An 18,995-nucleotide genomic window follows, 5' to 3' on the forward strand; every position below is an offset into this window, starting at 1 on the left:
ATTTAACAATAGTCTACAGAATTCACTATGCTAATTTATGTATGATTTACTCGGGGCCTAAGGCATACAATCTATTCCTAAAGCACTCAGCTCCTGGCACTTAATGTGTTACACAGGGGCCCACATTGCTTTACAACCTCCATGTGCCACTTGTCTCACATACCACATACATTTCCCACGGGTCAGCTGTAGTGGGTCAAAAAGAAAAACACACCCTTGCGACAGCTGAAGGATCTTTAGTGATGTTGCACACACACACACACACACACACACACACATACTGTACATACTAATCTACTCAGCTGTGGCTCCCCCGTCCCCATCATAAACCTCTTTGGGTGACACTGCCCTGACGAGACAAAGAAGGGGGATCACCAGAGCTCGGAGACAAACACACGCACGGAACAACACAAACAGGGAGGCTGGATTAAATCGGTGTGGCTAAGCTGATAAAAGCCGAGGGGCAAGAGTGCCTCTAAAATGCATTACAGCCGGAGCCTTTTGTTTATCAAAGACAGGCGGACAGTTAGTCAAAATCCCTGGGTGATCTGGTGAGACAAACAAGCTGTGGCCATGAATACTATGGCTTAACTACAGACCTGAGAGAAAGGATAGTGTACACTACAAGGCACAAACAGGTAACAACACAGATGGTTTACCAGACCGTGCCAGACCTGACCTATAGGACCCAAGAGCCTCTGTATGACTTACGTGTCAGTTCTTCTTGTTCGAAAGTCACAGAGCTCAGTTAGGTCACAAAAAGACAAAATGACCAATAGAAGTCACACGGCAACTACAGATATACAGAAAATGGTAAAATAATTTCTTGTCAAAATAAAAAAAACAACCACACATATTTGAACCATTTTAAAAACCCATCAACACTCATCAACTATACCAGATTAAAAATGACCATAAATGTACTAAAAACAATGTGACAGATTTTTTGTGGTCGTTTAGTGTCTTTGCCGGTCTGGGAGAGCTAGATGAGAGGGCTCTTTGTATGTTCACAGGTAATGCCTGTGATGTTGGTGACACCTGTAGTAGATGTTGGAGATCCCTCTGTGGATGGTGGTATGGTGCTGGAGAACTGTTCAACGAGTCTGCCACAGAGAAGAAAATTCATAAATCAATAAAATAAATCACAAATCAATAGCCTTTAATAAGGTTTTATAGAAATAATTAGTTGTTTATCACCTGAAACTGCAACATAGCATTGTGAATATGAGTTTCGAGCAAAGTAAGCAGAGAAGAGAGGTCATCTCAGGCTAAGTACAATTTATTTGACCACTTTTGTTTATTTTATACACTTCTAATGGAAAAACATCAGATTGGTTGAATAATGCAAATGTAATTCAGGGTTATTTTGTGCACTCCACTTCATTCTGGAGCTTTGAAACTGTTTAGAAAAATGTTGCTAATCTTAGGAAATGTTAGTAGAAGAAATCCAAACAGATGAGATAAAGACAGTTATAATTTTCCTTGACACAGATTATTTGATTATTTCAAAGTTAATCTGTTTACAGATAGATATAAATAGGTTATACACAGATTAACAGTGATGCATCTGAAATAAACATATATCAGACGAAAACACACGGTGAATGAGTTTGAAATGACTAAAGCGAGAATCGGTTGAGAGAGAGCAGAATTACGCCACAGCCAGGAGAAATGTCGATTTCCCAACGTAACATTTGACATAATATTAAACACAAAATCTCATTCTTTTATTTACATTATAACAAAAATATTCAAAGATATCTTAACATAAAATTTGTGGCCAAACACAAATTAATTTCTAATATTTAAATCACTTTTAACGTGAGGCCAAACTGACCACTTACTGTCCAGGACTTTATTTCTGTCAATCTGTTCAGGCTTAGATCCTGATGACACTAATCCTGTTTTCAGCCCCCTTCTCGCCACATGTACGCACACACATAGTCACACCAGGGTGTCACTAGCAATGAGACGAGCTTTTGTGTCTGAGAAAAACAGACAACTCTCCTCCTGCACAGTGATGGGCAGCAAGGATGGTCACACAGAGACAACCTGTGCATCCTGGTTCAACCCCACAGACCTGCACTGCCTTCCTCAGCAGCTTTCACACACGCAGCGGATTTCACAGAGGAAGAGAGAGTGAGAGACAGACTACCTGGCAGACACTGGTGTACACAAAGACGTGTGTGGAAATAAACAAGCAGATGTTTCTAATGAAGTAGGAAGCTTTGAGCACTCACAGGGGATTTAGGTTACACTGTCAGACGAATCACCGACAGGCCAGCTATCCTATTCGATCAGACACAGATGAAGGTGATTAATGACATGAGAAGTGGCTTATCAGAGCTCGTATGCTTTTAATTTAGAGGTGCCGTCAGTAAAACAAAGTTGTGCTAAATTTCCCAAATGCTCTCGACCCCAAAGATCATCTTACGCCCACTGGTTGCTGAGAGAAATTTAACCTCCAGATGAAGGGGTTTACTAATTGACCTCCTGTCTGGTCTAGAGCGACACAAAGACAAGAATGAGACTAGACTTTGCTAATGACTTTAGATCTCAAAGGAGATTTTGTTTAAGCGTATTTAAAACAAGCGGCCATGTAAGGAAAAGTAGCGGAGATCAACCAAATCAAGAGATCAGTAGAGTTGTCCATAAAGTTTCTTTTTGTTTGTTTTTTTAAACAGATTTTTGTTTTTATTATCAGATAGAACTATTGAGGAATTACATTTTTTACATTCATTTTTTATAGATTATATTGAAAAATATATATAGTATGCTATTAACACAAAAGCACAATGCAAACATATATTAAAAAGAAAAAACTTTTCAATAAAGTGGTGGTAAAATATGACATTCACAGAAACACAGGGTACCAAAGACAAAAACAAAAAAACAAACAAACAAAAAGTTAAAGTGCGAGTTGGTCAAAAATTAACTATAAGCAACTTTTATCAGGGAATGACAGACTAATATGAACTGATACAATTAAATAAATAAGTACTCTTTAAAAAGGTTATTAAAATGAGGTTTGCTTTCATCTTTTAATTGTCAAACATCCACACAGGTCACATGTCTAATGTCAGAGACTGCTCATTGCTCACTTTATGACAGAACCAAAAAATGGCACTGACTTTACTTGTCTAAAGCTCCTAAAACACAAACATTTTCACCCTCACAAATAATCCTTTTATTTCATAGAAAAATATTTTGCAAGTTGGCACACAGGTGGCACTCCTTGAGATATTTTTTCCTCTCAAAAACAAGATCAGAAATTCAATCAAAGAGCAGAGCTCAGCCAATAGGATCTCCGTGTCTGTGGCAACAGCAGCATCAGTCCGAGCAGCCATTGGTCCAGTGTTTCACTCAGGGAAGACTCTAATTGGCTGATAGCGAGCCGAAGCTTCATTGCCTCCATGGCAACATTGCTTCCTTATTGCTTAGGGAAGGTAAAAAGGAGGGAAAGAGGGGAGGCGACTTTCACTCAGACACTACCTCTGCATTATTCATCCTTTGTCCCTGAGTGCTGGTAGAATGTGTGTATGTAATGTACTGACTGACGAGTGTGTGTGTGTTTGTGTGTTGGTCTTGGTTTGGGGGTAATGATTGGCTAAGACTTAAGGGGTGATTGAGGTGAAAGTCGTGCAATAATTGCACTTAGTAGTGCAATGCATCCAGCAACACCCTGTCTATATATAAAACAGCTAAATGGGTTCATTTAGCCACTCAGTGAACTACTCACAGTCACGATGACTTTAAACACAGCTACCAGCCTTTAAGCTTTTATGATCTGAATGGGAAAAACAAACAACCAGGACATATTCTCCAAAATGAGCCTGTAACAGGGTGCAACAGCACACACCTGGACACCCAGCTGGCCAGCCGTTCGGCTTGCATCATCCACATTTTGCGCAGGATGCACGAAGGTTTCTCATCCTTCCAAGAGAGGACTGGATAAAGACAACACCCATCGCCCACCTCCAGAAACAACAAGAAACATGTGGTTTGTTTGTTGTTGTTTTGACTTTTTTTTCCCCCAGTATTTCAGGGAGGGGAGAATTAGATGCAAGGGGGAGGGAGAAAGAAGGGTGAGGGTGGGGCTAACAGAGAGAAAAAGAGAAAAACATCACACAGAGATTAGGGTGGGGGTCTTAATTCAGAACTCCTCCCCTGTGTATGTGTCTGAGTATGAGCCGGGGATAACGTTTGTTGACAGGCATGCCGGCCAGAGAGATGGCTGGCTGTTCCTCCGGTGGTGAACACGATGACGGGATGGCAACAGGCACTCAGCATAGCACGTGCTCTCAGTTGCCATCGCAACCTGCCCTTGGATACAGCGTGCTGGTTGGCCGTTGCTAACTGTTGTTGTTCTGTGAGGCTGATGAAACCTTGTGGGTGAGGGAGGGCAAGCAGTACAGCATGTAGCTGCTTTCCCGCCTTGGTAGAAAGTGTTGCTAGGCACATTTAAGGTCAGTCAGTAAACAAACATACAATCAGCTGCAAATGGCTTAAACATGCTCTTTAACTCTTAAATCTACAGGATAATTTTAATTAGTGGCAAATCAGGATGAGCCCAACATCTCACTGCACAAAATCCAAGAAACAGAAACATTTAAAAAGATTATCCTGATTGTTTAAACCTGTATTTTTGTTTGTTTAAAGCTTTATGTTAAGACTGGGAACTGACCGTAATGCAATTAAAAATATAACATTTTTAAAAACAGTTTAATCTTTTATTACACAAAACATTTATGACAAAACAAACTTATACAACTATGAATAAACAACTATGAATAACAAGCAAATAATTATTTGATGTATTAACAAAAAATGAAGGGAAGCAAACTACTGCCATTTAAATTTTTAGTTAAGTGAAGAATTATCCAATAACCTCACTAACTGTGATGCAGTTAATAATAAATGAAATGTTTCTATACTGTCTGTTTGCATTTCAACACAATTCAGTGTTTTTCAGTACCGGCTATTGGAGGCATACATCCAGCAACCCTGCTGGCTTAAAGGTTCCATGCTTGAGGAAAAGAACAAAGAAAAATGTGTGTGGCCTTGAGTGGCCTGATCAATACAGCATTGTGCTGAGTATGCAACATGCTTGATGAAATCCTGCACAAATAAACATTCTGCTCTTAGCCTACATTCACTCTGCACTGAGGCACAAATAAGAAGGTGGCTCCCGTAAAACCACGGGAGCCGAGCTGACAATATGATTGATCACAAGAGCTGGCGGTCTTTGTTTCACCATCGGTAATCAGGACAAAGCAGAGTGGAAGCTGTGTGTGTATGTGTGTCTAGGGGTTTTTGCACAAGGTGAACGTAGGACAAAAGTGTTATGGAAAGAATGTTGCTGGGATGAAACTTAAAGGAGGAAGCTTTAATGTATATACAGGGATGAGGATTGAAGATATTTAATCATCACGTTTAACACCTGGAGAAAGCACCCACCCAGCAAGTTGACATCCATCACTGTCACACATCATCACATCCCTCCTGAAGGCCAGCTTCGATCTCTTCCAGCCTTTGTGCCATGGACAATACCAGCATCTTCATCTGGCAAGGGTGAAGGAGAAGAGGTAGATTTTCAGTGGTGCAGGTGCGACGTGTGCAGATGCACAGCAATTGCAGGGTGGAAGAAAAATGAGTAGTGAGGTCATGGAACGGGTGGATATGAGCAAGAACAGGGAAGAAACGAAGGAGAAAATTGGACAGGTGGGGAATGAAGGGAACAGCAGGAAGCAGTGAAGAAGAAAGAAGGGAGGAGTAAAGATAATAGGAAAAGGGGAACAGGAGCAGTGAGGAAGAGTGACAAACCCAGAGGGGAGGTGGCCAGAGAAGGGTGGATATGATGAGAGAGCGCGTGAGGGGTGGGGTGAGACAGGTCAGTGAGTGTAAAAGATGGAAAACCCAAACAAGTGTCTACAAGTCAGACAGACAGACAGACAGACAGAATACATTAACTGTGGCGGCCTCATCAGATGAGTTTGAGGACAAAGACACTTTGTGTGTAGAACTTAGTAGATGGTGCAGGGCTTTGTTTTAAATTTTAATACTAGTGACAAAACTCTACAAGTAACTAGCAATATCAAAAAGTATTTTTTTCATTCATTTTCTTGAGACATACAAATATCTAAAGTGAAGTAAGATATTGATTTCACAACTGTTTGCACAAAACCAGCAGTTCTTCACATGGGAAGACTAAATAGATAAATAGGTTAAATGATTCTAAAATTACTGCACAATTTTCTTTCAATGAAGCAACTGCTAGATTTACTAATCTGATTTTCTTAAAAAATAAAATTGACTGTGTAAACTGGCAAAACCGATCTGGGCCTCAACTCAAACACAAAGCTGCATAAACATAATTCAGTAGGAGTTCTCTGGAAAAACCCTTAATGCTGTAAGCAAACACTAAAAGGAATGATTTTAAGTCTTGACCAAATCAAAGGTTTTATAATCTTGTTAAAATGTAACAATAGCAAACAATGAACTGTGGTCATAAAACCATTTAAAATTAATCAGTGTGTAATCATTGTGAGATTAATCTATAGTCAACTCACACTGAGAATAAGCACAGTCAATAAGGTGGATTTATGAGGTAACCTAAATATTAACCAAAGGGAACATGAAGTAAGCCTGCGCATTTCATTAAATGGTGCCCTAAAGCAGCTCTTTGTTTGAGTGACAAATGGTTTAGCAACATTATTAAAGCACTGACATTGACTTCATTGTGTAAGATGAACTGAAGAGTTGATTCAGTTAATAATGTATTTGTTATCGTGGGACATCAAAGACAGAAGAATAGAATGGTAGTTATTGTGTATTAATGCCCACAAGTATATACAAGAACTTGAAAGCACGTGCGATATTTAGTGTTCACATGCAACACGTTCAATGTTGTTTTTCTTTTTTTACTTTTAAGCAGTAAAACCTGTTTAAAATATACAGCTGCAAAGATAACATCTTAAAGCAATATACCTACAGTTACCTGCAGCGATTCAGAGGCCACGGCCAAGTAGGACAAAATACCAGACATACATTGAGCTATACTGACAAAGACACTTCTAGATGAAAACATGTTTTTCCTCCAACAAAGATTCCTCAACATGCTTCCCATCACTGCTATTGTCCCTGGTGCCAGAGTGTGGGAGGGCTGGCAGGTACTACTGCACACTATCACCACCTACTGGGCAATTTGTGGTTTCATGGATATTTTTAAAACAAAGGATGATTTAGAATAACTTTGGAAATCACTACATTACTCCTGTGAAAATTTTAACTTCTCTCTAGATTTACATATTGACATTATTTTTCCTCTGCAAAAATATTAAGGAAGGAAATAGAAAAGTAAAACATGCAGAAATAGAAATATAGAAATACAGTGATGCATTAACATTAATTACTAAAAAAAAATCGTTTTTAATCTAGTTGAAACAGGATGGAAAGTCAATGTGTTTGCAGGGGGTGACATGAAGAGATGAGGTAATGTCTGATACAAGAGTCTGCTCGTCACAGCAGTAAGAGCTTCCCAGAACTAAGTTGATGTCATCGTTAGTACAACCTGTGCATTGATAATAAATAAAGAAGAGTTGCCTGCAAGCAATCTGAAATTTACTGTCAGCAAGACAAACACAGATCAGTTTGTCCTGCTAATGTCAGATTTCAATTTTTCATCATTTTACACCTAAAAACATCAAAACAATTTTAAGGATTAAACTCAACATGTGTTTGGAAAAACTAGTCATGGTCACGAACCGGAATGTGCTTTAGAGCATATATACTATGCAACAGATGAAACATCTCATCTCAGAGGAGGACAATATTAGACGAACCAAACAAAGAAAAGCAGCAGCAATAATTTACCTCTGTCAGCTGTTGTTCAACAATGCCTCTGTACTCCAGTGTGACCGGCTGCTCTTTGGGGCCCTCTGCTGCCAATGTCTGGCTTGCAGAGCCAAGCACATAGCTGAAAAAGATTTATAGTACAATACTAGAATAAATTCAAGTATAGTCATCTTGTTTTAAATGTATTAATTAAATATCTAGAAAGCTTGGCTTTCGATTAAACCGTGTTGATAAATTCAATCACAGTTTTGCACATAAAGGGTGTATAATCAGCTTTACAACTTTATTTTGCTTGATCTTAAGAATATTCTAAAGTCATTAAGAATAAATGTGTTAATACTCCATAACATAATTTGTTTTTTACATTACTACATAAAGTAAATAACACTATGTTTATTCAAATTTATAGTACCACAAATGGTCAAATAAGTATTTACAATTGAGCAGTATGCTACTAGTGTGCACTGGCACATCACACTGAACAAATTTAAACTGCGTTTTTAAAGATCACTGCCAGTAACCCGGGCCTTGAACGCACCTGTCGATGTCTGCCACATTGAAACAGAAGGCAGATCTCTTGTGGTCCAGGTTTTTAGGGGTTGATGCATAAACCATACCAAGCACAGAGTGGCAGCCTCGACAAAAGACATCCAAGATCAGGCTGCAAAGATAAAATTAAATAAATAAAAAAGCATGATTCAAAACGAATGAAACACTGACAGAGATTTAATCAATGCTTAAGCATGTTGGATGTGGCCAAGAATTATTATTATTGTGTGCGCATTAACGTCACTTTGCATCCACTTTTGCAAATAAGGTATAACATTAATCCTTGATCTGCAACAGTTATTATAAGTACTGTGCTGTCATTCATTTATATTTATTTAATCATCAAATAGCAATCCCTTTAAACTTGCTATAGCTTAATTTGACAGAAACTCTGGTCTCCCTAGTTATAATAAAACACCTTTCATATCCTTAATATATATGTCTCACTGTATGTGCTTCAACACTTAATGTAAAACCGTTTTAAAGTATCGGAGGAGAAGAATAACTTACCAGAGAGAACTTTTGCTTACTTCACACAGTCGGTTTTCTTTTCCAACCAGGACATTGTCAGTGACCCCTAAAACCAAAACATCAACATCAGATGATCAGACAGCCAACCTGCCCTCCTTGTGTTTAGTATTCTTTATTTTGAGTGTGTTGTGTGTGCTTGTCTTGTGACTCAATGAAACAAACCTAAACCAAAAGAAAAAGACAAACTTACGCTTCAGTCTGATTTGGTTTTGTCCGTCTTCACTTCCATCCCAGGACATCGAGTCTCCAACGGGCAACTTGCACTTTGCGCAGATAAACACCACAGGTCCATCGTCACTGTCCTCGTCTTCCTCTACTTGACCAAACAGCTTTTCTTCAACGGCGGTGGAGTCTATGCTGGACGTTTCAAACGTGGCGTTTACTTTCATGGTATTTACCTTCATGTGTTGCTGTTTTATCGAAATCCGTTTCGACGCCATTTTTACGAGCGTCTCCAAAAGAAGCTGTTTCGAAGTTTGGCGGTTCCTGAAGTATCCAAATCCGCAAGATTTTCTTGTGCGTGTACTTCCGCCTTCGTCTTGTCCACCCGGATGTGTCTCCTTTTCCCCTTTTTGCCTTAATATTAAGCAAGCAAATTAATATTTTATTAATATTGAGGGTTTTTCTTATAACCGACAGCACATGTAGAGATATTTTATTTTTGAATTATGTTGCTGGTTTTCAATAAATATCTCCCTTTCTCTGCTGTTAAAAATTAATAACTGAAATGTGAAAAAATATGAATTTATTACGTGGTTAACTTATAGATTATTAGTAGTACCTCATAAATTCTTCTCTAAGTTGATCGTGATACACTCCTGCAGCTGTACTGTAAGTACTGTAACTATCTTGACGTGGTCTTTATCTTTGAAACGTAAACCGGATACACTTTTTAAAGCTTTAGTTAAACTTTGTTGATAAACTTAACAGATTCACCATATGCTTTGTTTTATTTATCTAACTCGTCACCAATTTTTTGCTTTTATTTTATTTTTAAAAATGTTAAAATGTAAAGTAGCTTAGTCACTTACTTCGTGTTTCTATTGGCTGCTAACCCGGAAGTTGTCTGGTTAAGTCTGGGGGCGGGAAACCTGAGAGTAGATGAAGTAAATGCTTTTGTCGTTTTTTCTTTCGGGCTGTTCAAGTTAGTTATTTTGTGTTTGGCTGTTTTATTCGCCATGTGTGAAAAGATCAAGAAGGTAATGTTCACTATCATGCTAAAAAGACTTGAATACAGTGACTGTCGTGGCTTTGTTGTTTATCCTCCACTTTCATGTCGCCCCCCAGGTGAACAGCTGGCTCAGCTCGGTGTTTGGAGATCAGACAGTCCCACAGTTCGAGGTCAACATCCGGACAGTGGACATACTGTACCAGCTGGCTCAGTGCAGTGAGGCTCGGTGCAGTGACACGGCTCTCTTTATTGAGGACATCAAACAGAAAACATCAGAGTATCAGGCTGATGGTGAGTTGCATGCTGAGTTCATGTAGCAGCTGCTAAAGCTAGTTTTGTTGTAAAGGCATGTGTATATTCTGAGTGGTGGTTGTTGTTGCCTGTACATGATTAGCAAATGTATTTTGATTGTCATGGTAATGTGAGCTCTGAGGAGATTACAGTTCTTAAATTAACTAAATGTAAATATATATATATGTATGTTTACATCCATGCATTGTCAGATTTTGCATGGAGCTAAGCGGTGTTTTGTCCTCCCAGGGGCCCACCTCCAGGATGTTCTTCTACAGGGTGTTGGCCTGTCCTGTGCAAGCTTATCAAAGCCTGCTACTGACTACTTGTCCGCTTTGGTGGACAATGCGATGGTGCTTGGAGTGAGAGACACATCACTGGGCAGGTGCGCTGTCGTTGCACTGTTTAAGCCTTTTTTTCTGTCACTATTTTGTTGTGATTACTTGCTTCAAATAAGCATGTGGAATTTCTTGTGCAGCTTTATGCCAGCAGTGAACAACCTGACCAACGAACTTCTGGAAGGAGAGAAGTCAAGCAGAAAACTTGATCGGGAGCTCAGAGCCCTCAGAAGGAGACTCGGTGCTACTCTTGTGCTGCGGGGCAACTTACAAGAGTAAGACGTCAGATGTGATGAGATGACTGGCATGCATATGTGACACTGTGCTTTGTGAAATTGTTATAGTGAAAGCAAATTCACAGTCCTGTGCTGTCACATATTGTGTGTAGGCACTTGACCTTTTCCTGTCACACACTCTAACTTCTGTCTTATTTGTCCTCAGGGATATCAACAAAACTGTTAAATCTCAAGCAGTGGAGAGCGCTAAAGCAGAGGAGAGGCTGCTCAACATGGATTTTGTGACAGCAAAAGCTAAAGAGCTGAGCATCAGACGAGAGAGGGCAGAGGTATGTTGGGATATTCTACCTGTAATTGACACAGAACTAGATGTTGGTACATGTACAGGAATTAACATAATGCAAGTTGTTGAGAAATGTTACAGTATAGTGCTGTTAAAAACGATGAAGTGGAAAATTTTGTTTTTTAATCTGTTTTCGTTAAATATTAATGTCTTGGTGGGAAGGCTGTTCTGGAGGGGGAAATTGAACAATATTGTACTAATGACAAATTTTTATGCAGCTTGAAAAGGCATAAATTATGGTGTCCTCAGTCACCACTAGGAGAACATCCCAGTCAACACAAACCAAAGGAAGCGCACATTGAGAGGCATAAAAATCTTTAATTAGAAGGGTGAAAGCTGGAGAACGGGAGGAGAAACAATGAGAAACAAGAAGTTTAGGGTCTTAAAACGTGTGTTATGCGGCTGTATTTATTTGTAGCTCAGTAATGATGCCACACAAACTGTATTTTGACCGAGGTATAATGTGAGCTTCATGTTACTGCCTCTGGTTTAGTTATCAGAGGTGATGCTGTGGACAGGTTCAACAGTTAGCTCCCTTTGTAGCCAGGAAGAACCAGATATATAAAATACCATTGTTATGCAGCAGCAGCTCTGACAGAGCTCTGGTGTAGGATTTGGTTGCCTGTTATATTCTGTTTTATCCATCGTACAGGCTCAACTTGTATCCAGGAACATGGACAAGTCTATCACCCACCAGGCTGTTGTGCAGCTCTCTGAGGTATAACAGCTTTTACAAATGGGCCACAATCATTGCCATGGAAATAAAAACGTAACACTGTCTGCCTCCACTGTCTGAGTTTTAAATGTGTCATCTTATTTTTCTCTCTGCAGGAAGTCAACACACTGAAACAAGAAATAATCCCCTTAAAAAAGAAACTGGAGCCTTACATGGACCTAAGCCCGGTATGTTTGTTTTCAGTGTGTCTGTCTAGTAAAAGCCTCAGTGACCACAAGCTAAAAGGGTTTTCACCTGATCCTTTCCTTAAACGTATGCTTATGTACATATATTTGACTTTATTAAACCAACTCAATGACTCTTCAGAGTTTTAGAAACAAATTTACACTGTTGTGTTTAACTTTACTAAACTTGCTCATCATCAATCGTCCACAATAGAGTCCATCACTTGCTCAAGTGAAAATAGAAGAAGCAAAAAGAGAATTGGTGAGATCCTTATTATTTTTTATATAAATAAACTACATGTGACTGCTTACTTTTTATTTTAATGTCATTTTGTTTTCTCTAATACAGGTCGCACTTGATTCCCAACTAGAGATAAATGTGGATTTCAAATGAAGAGTGATGTTTAAAACTTTACACTGTATGTTTTGTGTGTATAAAATAATAAAGTAATATGTTTCCATGTCCTGGTGACTCTTAGTTATAAATTGCAGCTGCAGCAACCTCTGCTTGTTATTCTGTTAATGTTACTTCTGTAAGTCAAAACTGTACTTCTCATGCGACCATAATTCATTCACCCAGCTTACTAACATCGTATTAAACAAATTATTTTAAACCATCAGAGTCTCAGTTTAACATGAAGAATCTGTGTTTGTACAAAATTTATTTTTTATAGTCTGCTATTAAGTATATATTAATTCTGCCTTTCACCCTATTAAACAGTCACTTGACTGCCAGGAGAAAACTCCAGTCATTATCTTTGGCTACTTTATCTCGGCCTTTTCCTGTTTGTTCTGTACATTATCAACTTTAATCAAGTGTTTTGTTCTTGTCCGGTTGCTGTAATCTAATCAACATATAAGTAAAACATAGGAGTAATATGCTTTTAATCATTTTCAGATGAAACACATTGTTATTATATGCAGTATGTTATATAATAATCTTAATATCTACATTAATATCTGGAATTGTATGTTAAGAGTATATTTGCTAAAGTGCCATTCCTTTTTCCTGTTTGACATATACCCTTAAAAACAAAGTGCAGGAAACACTTTGAGTTTGACAACAAAATTCCAGGGGCTTTGGAGGGATAACAGCACATGAAAAGGGGTTTGGAGCCACACCCTCGCTGCCCAAAGCTGAAGTAGAGAGTTTTGAACCAACTCGCGGGCCTGGTTCCAGTTTGTATGCAGATTATTACCCCTGATGCTCTCCCTGCCAGTCCCCCTCTGCCTGTGGAGACAAGCATAGAGACCCCAACATCTCTGTCGGGTTGACTGTTGTATGTCTGACAAGGAGACTGACTGGTTACCATGGAGTGGGTCATGGATGTGGGCTGGGGAGCAGTTTACCCAGTAGGCCCCCTGCTTCATTCAAAGGCACCATGCTTGAGGGATCAACAGTTTATGAAAAGAAGCAGAATCAAAACATCACTCGCTTGAAACTTAATCTTTGTATATTGTATATATTTGTACTTACCACTTTTTTTTTTTACACAGACCCAAACACAGCCTCATTACCACTAATTAAATGTCTATTTCATTATGTCTTTTCCTGCCAGAAGCACATCAGGTGTCCCCTGCAGACTTTTCTATTTAAACTTTTACACAGACTCCATCTGTGTCATCCATTATTCATTATTCATTTGTATTTGCATATCACACAATGTGAGAAATATGAAAATAAACCAGACAAATAAAAGACAAACAACCACAATAAACCTAAATAGCTCCCTCATTTACGTTATTTTATAATATCAGGTAAATGAGATCATAATAAAACAGATCTCTGGATAGATTATTATTACTTCAGACTTTACACCTGTTAGGTTTTAGTTGAATGAACGACCACAGTGCGCACATGTGGCTCATCGTGCGGGAATAAAGACTCTGTCAGTGCGTCACAGCAGCGTCGCCCCTCTCCCCTTTAAAATAGTTTTATCTTCCACGCCCACACTATCATTCCCACTCAGCTGTTACTGTAAGTCGCTTTCAGTTTCCACATGCATCCATTCACAAATCTGCGGACTTGAACAGTGTTGAATTGGGACTGCGAGTTCCACCCAGCGCCGGATTATTCGCATCGTCTTGTCCGTTCTCACCAACTTGTTGCGCAGCTGTTATTTCGGACCTCCTCTTTGGTCCATTACTACAGGACCTGCGCTTCTTTGCTGCTTTGTGTGTCTCATCGCCTGCATGGTGACATTTTCTGTCAAAGAGAAACACATGGATGAAGCAGGGACTTCTTCTGAGGCGCCACGTTTCAGTTCAGCTTCACATCGCGGACAGGTGGACTCATTTTACCCCTCCCCTCCCTTCTTTTATGGGTTTCTATGAAGTCCTGTAACCTGCAGTGACATTTCCAGCGTCTTTTAATATGATCTCAGAGACAGGGGATGCGAGTCATGAGCTGGACGCGTCCGTGCCACGGACTGGACTGGAGCCACAGCCTCTTCTGCCTGACGTTACTCCTGTGGACCAGACGCATGAACGCACTGGCTGACTTCTCAAGTAAGATGATGATGATGATGATGATGATGATGATGGAGGAGGAGGAATTAAAATATGTCAGAAATTAGATTTGCCCCAGAGTCCCCACTTAAGTGCTACTACTCACTGTAGATTAGATCTGCAGCTGCATATAAGCAGTATAATAATAGCTACAGTGGAGCAGAGATGCATGGTGTAATAGATAAGGTGGTCTAGTCTTTTTCACATTGCCAGTTTCCCATTTTGGATTTGTCATTGAACTGCACACCTGTCCAAAAAAGGGATAATGTAAAAACCAAAATTATACCTAGTTTATTTGGCACCAAGCTGCCAAATAAAAGAATGTTTATACTGGAGTTGAAGACCAGAACAAATCATCTCAGAGTTGTTTATATAGATAGAGAATGATCAAAAAATGTATTTAAAAATGATCTGTCCATTGAATCTACTTTTGAGTTTTACACCTCGACTTTGAATCACAAGTAACTTTATCACAACCACCATGCAACAAAGGTGGGTCATATTGGGTTGAATGCCAGTTGGCAGAATTTGCCTCCCAGGAACTTTGATGGGTGAGTTTTCAAGGCAACATGAGACAACTAAGAGAGCTCCAAAGAGGCCAAACAATCTGATCCGAAAGCACAGATGCAGCAGAAGTTGCTTGAGTGTGAAAATCCTGTTTTAGCCATGTTTTTTTAATTGCGTGTCTGATTCTAGGTCTGATGTTAGGGGTTATGTTATTACATTTATTGCACATGTATACTCTATCTTCATGTGTGTTGTGTCCTAACCAACGCTTTTCCTCTAACAGACTACCTATCCAGGATCATCACCAGTCACTCGGCTCATGCATGTGATGGGCAGCACCTGCGACTTCACTGTCCACGCCACTCCACCATCTCCATCCAGTCTGCCTTCTATGGGAGCGGTGGGGCGCAGCTGTGCAGAGCGGACCCCGACCCCCTCAGAGCTCACAACCACAGCTGTTCGGCTTTTACTGCTCTGCAGGTGAATGTTTTTTGTAGGATGTACAGCATTTTTCACTCCCGCTGTGTCAGTGGAGAATTGGAGAATGGAGTGGTTTTCTCGCAGCCTCCATTTGTCAGCTAGTTAGTGCATCATTCTTTTTGATCATCTGATGTGATTGCCTTAAAGTTTGCTCTGCTCGCATCCTTTGTACTGATGAACGTATTGACCCTAGTGTTTGCTGTGCAGAAGCTGCTGTCTGAGTGTCAGAGCCAGAGAGATTGCCAGTTGCCTGTCAATCACCTAGTGTTTGGGAAGGACCCCTGCCCTGGCACCGGCAAATACCTCCACGTCACCTACAAGTGTAAACCCAGTGAGTTCCCGCATGTTCCTCCCTGTTCACAGCCATTTTATATTATCATAGTTCTTCTCAGCTCACTTAATTCTGCATCAGTCTCTTTCACACTGGTGGAGGAGCTACACAGCTACACACACACTTCTTACCCAAGTCTTTTCCCCCTTCACTCAGCTGAACACAAAAGACATGTGTCATGCGAGGGAGAGACCATGATCCTGCGCTGTAAGCCCCCCAGGGTGCTGAACATCTATGCAGCTGTCTATGGGAGAAGTCTGGACCAGACTGACACCTGCCCCTCACTCCTGACAAGACCACCCCCATTTGGTGAGTCAACGGGAAATTCAGTTTTTACGTACTGTGGTAACTGAAAGGAACTAATAGTAAAACTAGTAAATGTTTGTGTCAGCATAATCAAAGAAGTTTCCTACAATGACATGTCAAAAATGTCTTCCATAATAAAAGCCTGTGGCAGATGGTGAGTGGATATTTTATGAGAATCTACTCACTGATAGATAGAGATTTGGCTTACAACACAAAGCGGTGGGGATTTATGGGAAACGTGGTCTTAATTAACGAGAAATATACTTAAAATCTTTGCAGAAGACTTTTTTTTTCACAGCATGTAATTTGCAGGTGCAACCAATCACATAATGACCACATTAAGTTTGTCAATTTTGCACCGATGACACAATGTGGACATTGAATGTTTTAGAGCAACCAAAAACCATTTGGAGATAATTAACATAGCTCCAGAGTTAACTATTTGTTTTACTGGAAACCATCAGAGTTGCTGCCAAAAAGGTGATTTCACTGTAGTTAAACTACAACCAATCTCCTGCATAACTCTGATACCAGGTTTTTTCTAGAGTTGAGTGAACATTGGACACACAGTCACCAAAGATGTCTCACTGGTTTCTCTTTTTTTGCTTCTTACAGAGTGTCTGAACTATGAGGCTCTACACTTGGTATCCAAGTCGTGCTACAGCAAACAGAAGTGTATTGTTGCTGTCAGCAACCAGACTTTTAGGGACCCCTGCTTTCCAGGAACCAGGAAGTACCTCACTGTGGTCTATTCTTGTGGTAGGACTCTTTGTGTGTCCCCATTCACGTAATACAATTAGGAATGGGTTTACATGACATTATGGATAGCCCATGCGTATTTTTGTTTTTGCGTTATTTATTATGTGAAGGTTCCTACAGTAAACATTTGAAACTTCCTTCAGTAGATTTTCATCTGCTGATTTCAGCCATCAGCTGTTCTTATTGTGTCACACCCAGTAACACAGTAATACACAGTGAAACACGGTGAATAGTTCACTGCGCTCAGATCTCCGGCTTGAGGCTGACATCCTGGTATACTTCCCGTGATTGAAGAAAGTGCCAGTGAGGTCATCCAGAGACCCGAGGCATGTGTCATAATTTGTAGTTTGGACTTCAGCCTGGTGTTTAAAAAATCCTCCTCTGTTTGCTCCATCTAGAATAATGTATGTTAACCTTGTACTTCGGATAAAACATAACTGGACAGAAAGTACAGAATCTAACTGTTTGTGTCTTCCTTCCCAATAGTACCACAGACTTTACTAAGGGAGGCAGACCCCCACATATTCAGCTCCACCTCATCTCCTATTGCTTACACAGGAAAAGGTCATTTTCCATGTGATTTGTTTCATGTCTACATGTTCATTGCCTTTTCTCCACATCATAGTTCTGATTTTCAGCATCTCCTACAGGTCTAGAGGAACCTTTCCCCAAAGGGTCAAGAAGCCCAGACAACTCAGGAGCTATGATGAGCAACTCTCTCCTGACCTACGCCTACATCAAAGGTGAACTTTTTTTCACATGCATGAATGCACGCACCTCTGGAACATGGTTTATATTTCCTTCATTTTCTACACAGAACATCCAGAGATGGCAGCGCTGCTGTTCACCTCCAGTGTGTGTGTTGGTCTTCTTCTCACACTGCTGGCTGTGTCAGTTCGAGTGACCTGCAGAGGGTGCGGGGTCCGCAGACTCCCGCCCAGTTCTCACAACCAGATTGTTAATTGCCAGGAGGAGGACGATGAGGAAGATGATGACGACGAAGAAGAAGATGATGATGATGAAGAGGGAACAGGAAGCTCTTTAATCATGGGTGCAGAGAGGAAGACAATATACGGCTGGGATGAATTGACTTATGTGAGCGAGGCAGCTGAACGGGCGGAGAGGATTGAGCGCAGAGAGATGATCATACAGGAGATCTGGATGAATGCGTATCTGAATGGGAGCTCATGTTAACTGAACAGTGACCCCCGGGTGCTGACGGTTGAAATATTTTTTTAATTTCAGAAAATCACTGGTCTCAAAAAAAGTCACACAGTTTTTATTTTATTTTATAAATGTTACTATACTGATACACTATCAAAAGGTCTCATAACAGCTGTATAAGTGAATATGGGATGAAGCGGTATAAACAAAAATGAAAAAGAAGAACATGTCAGGGCATATAATCTGTCAGGAAACAGTTGCTCTCTTCTCCAAACTCACTCTGGGATTTAAAAAGAAAACAAAAACTGAATTAATGACATTTTTTTAGTGTCATCTTTCCTAACTGGTAAAGATGTTTTCTTTTCTTTTTTTGGTTGAACAGTGGTTCTTCTGTCTGGAACACTACAGTGTAACTATATATGTGGTTATTAAAATTGGCAGCTGTTCATTTCAATTTCACCTGTCACAACTAATCACAGATCCATTTGAATTGAATGTACAAAAGGTGGAATAATCCTTTAAATCCACACATTGTATCCAAGCTGTTTTTTTTAAATGCAGTATTTTATGACCCCAGCTACACCTCTCTGAATCACTGCATCAGCTCCGTCAGTAGTTCCACACAGTTGACCCCACTACTGAATGATAATACCCTCAGACTGAACTTTACAACTTCCTCATCCCTGCTGGGACAAAAAGTTGGAACGACCATCTACTATGTGGCAAT

General features: G+C 39.9%; 3 protein-coding genes across 5 annotated transcripts; 2 read left to right on the forward strand and 1 right to left on the reverse strand.

Moving 5' to 3' along the window:
• Positions 1–265: 265 nt before the first annotated feature.
• On the reverse strand, positions 266–9,442 carry mis18a (MIS18 kinetochore protein A). Of its 2 annotated transcripts, XM_026371168.1 has the most exons (6): positions 9,125–9,442; positions 8,914–8,980; positions 8,393–8,515; positions 7,873–7,975; positions 5,458–5,562; positions 266–1,103 (listed from the first exon to the last, which is right to left on the reverse strand). In XM_026371168.1, the coding sequence occupies exons 1-5, from the start codon at positions 9,372–9,374 to the stop codon at positions 5,482–5,484; spliced, it is 624 nt and encodes a 207-aa protein (XP_026226953.1). In that variant the 5' UTR covers positions 9,375–9,442; the 3' UTR covers positions 266–1,103; positions 5,458–5,481. The 2 variants fall into 2 exon arrangements, with proteins under 2 accessions (XP_026226953.1, XP_026226952.1); XM_026371167.1 differs by lacking the exon at positions 266–1,103 and having other exon boundaries at positions 4,531–5,562; positions 9,125–9,441.
• A 554-nt stretch (positions 9,443–9,996) lies between these two features.
• Positions 9,997–12,839, forward strand: haus1 (HAUS augmin-like complex, subunit 1). The gene is made up of 9 exons (XM_026371166.1): positions 9,997–10,133; positions 10,222–10,396; positions 10,646–10,781; positions 10,875–11,009; positions 11,176–11,299; positions 11,966–12,031; positions 12,145–12,216; positions 12,428–12,475; positions 12,563–12,839. Exons 1-9 carry the CDS (start codon positions 10,113–10,115, stop codon positions 12,605–12,607), a joined length of 822 nt encoding a protein of 273 aa, XP_026226951.1. The 5' UTR covers positions 9,997–10,112; the 3' UTR covers positions 12,608–12,839.
• Positions 12,840–14,191: 1,352 nt separating this feature from the next.
• eva1c (eva-1 homolog C (C. elegans)) lies at positions 14,192–18,951 on the forward strand. Of its 2 annotated transcripts, none has more exons than XM_026371163.1 (8): positions 14,192–14,721; positions 15,512–15,708; positions 15,916–16,039; positions 16,196–16,348; positions 16,961–17,104; positions 17,591–17,668; positions 17,755–17,847; positions 17,922–18,951. In XM_026371163.1, exons 1-8 carry the CDS (start codon positions 14,607–14,609, stop codon positions 18,296–18,298), a joined length of 1,281 nt encoding a protein of 426 aa, XP_026226948.1. In that variant the 5' UTR covers positions 14,192–14,606; the 3' UTR covers positions 18,299–18,951. The 2 variants fall into 2 exon arrangements, with proteins under 2 accessions (XP_026226948.1, XP_026226949.1); XM_026371164.1 differs by having other exon boundaries at positions 15,919–16,039.
• The last annotated feature ends 44 nt before the right edge of the window (positions 18,952–18,995 follow it).

The sequence above is a fragment of the Anabas testudineus genome, chromosome 14 (genome assembly GCF_900324465.2).
Source record: "Anabas testudineus chromosome 14, fAnaTes1.2, whole genome shotgun sequence".
NCBI classification, from domain to species: Eukaryota; Metazoa; Chordata; class Actinopteri; order Anabantiformes; family Anabantidae; genus Anabas; species Anabas testudineus.

Excerpts from the sequence above, each read along its gene's own strand:
- mis18a (XM_026371168.1), bottom strand. The coding sequence starts at position 9,374 with ATGGCGTCGAAACGGATTTCGATAAAACAGCAACACATGAAGGTAAAT. Across the intron at positions 8,516-8,913 it reads GTAAGCAAAAGTTCTCTCTG|CCTGATCTTGGATGTCTTTT; the intron begins GTAAGTTATTCT and ends TTATCTTTGCAG. Across the intron at positions 7,976-8,392 it reads AATGTGGCAGACATCGACAG|CTATGTGCTTGGCTCTGCAA; the intron begins GTGCGTTCAAGG and ends AATCTTTTTCAG.
- haus1 (XM_026371166.1), top strand. The coding sequence starts at position 10,113 with ATGTGTGAAAAGATCAAGAAG. Across the intron at positions 11,300-11,965 it reads TCAGACGAGAGAGGGCAGAG|GCTCAACTTGTATCCAGGAA; the intron begins GTATGTTGGGAT and ends TCCATCGTACAG. Across the intron at positions 12,032-12,144 it reads CTGTTGTGCAGCTCTCTGAG|GAAGTCAACACACTGAAACA; the intron begins GTATAACAGCTT and ends TTCTCTCTGCAG.
- eva1c (XM_026371163.1), top strand. The coding sequence starts at position 14,607 with ATGCGAGTCATGAGCTGGACGCGTCCGTGCCACGGACTGGACTGGAGC. Across the intron at positions 15,709-15,915 it reads CGGCTTTTACTGCTCTGCAG|AAGCTGCTGTCTGAGTGTCA; the intron begins GTGAATGTTTTT and ends TTTGCTGTGCAG. Across the intron at positions 16,040-16,195 it reads CACCTACAAGTGTAAACCCA|CTGAACACAAAAGACATGTG; the intron begins GTGAGTTCCCGC and ends CCCTTCACTCAG.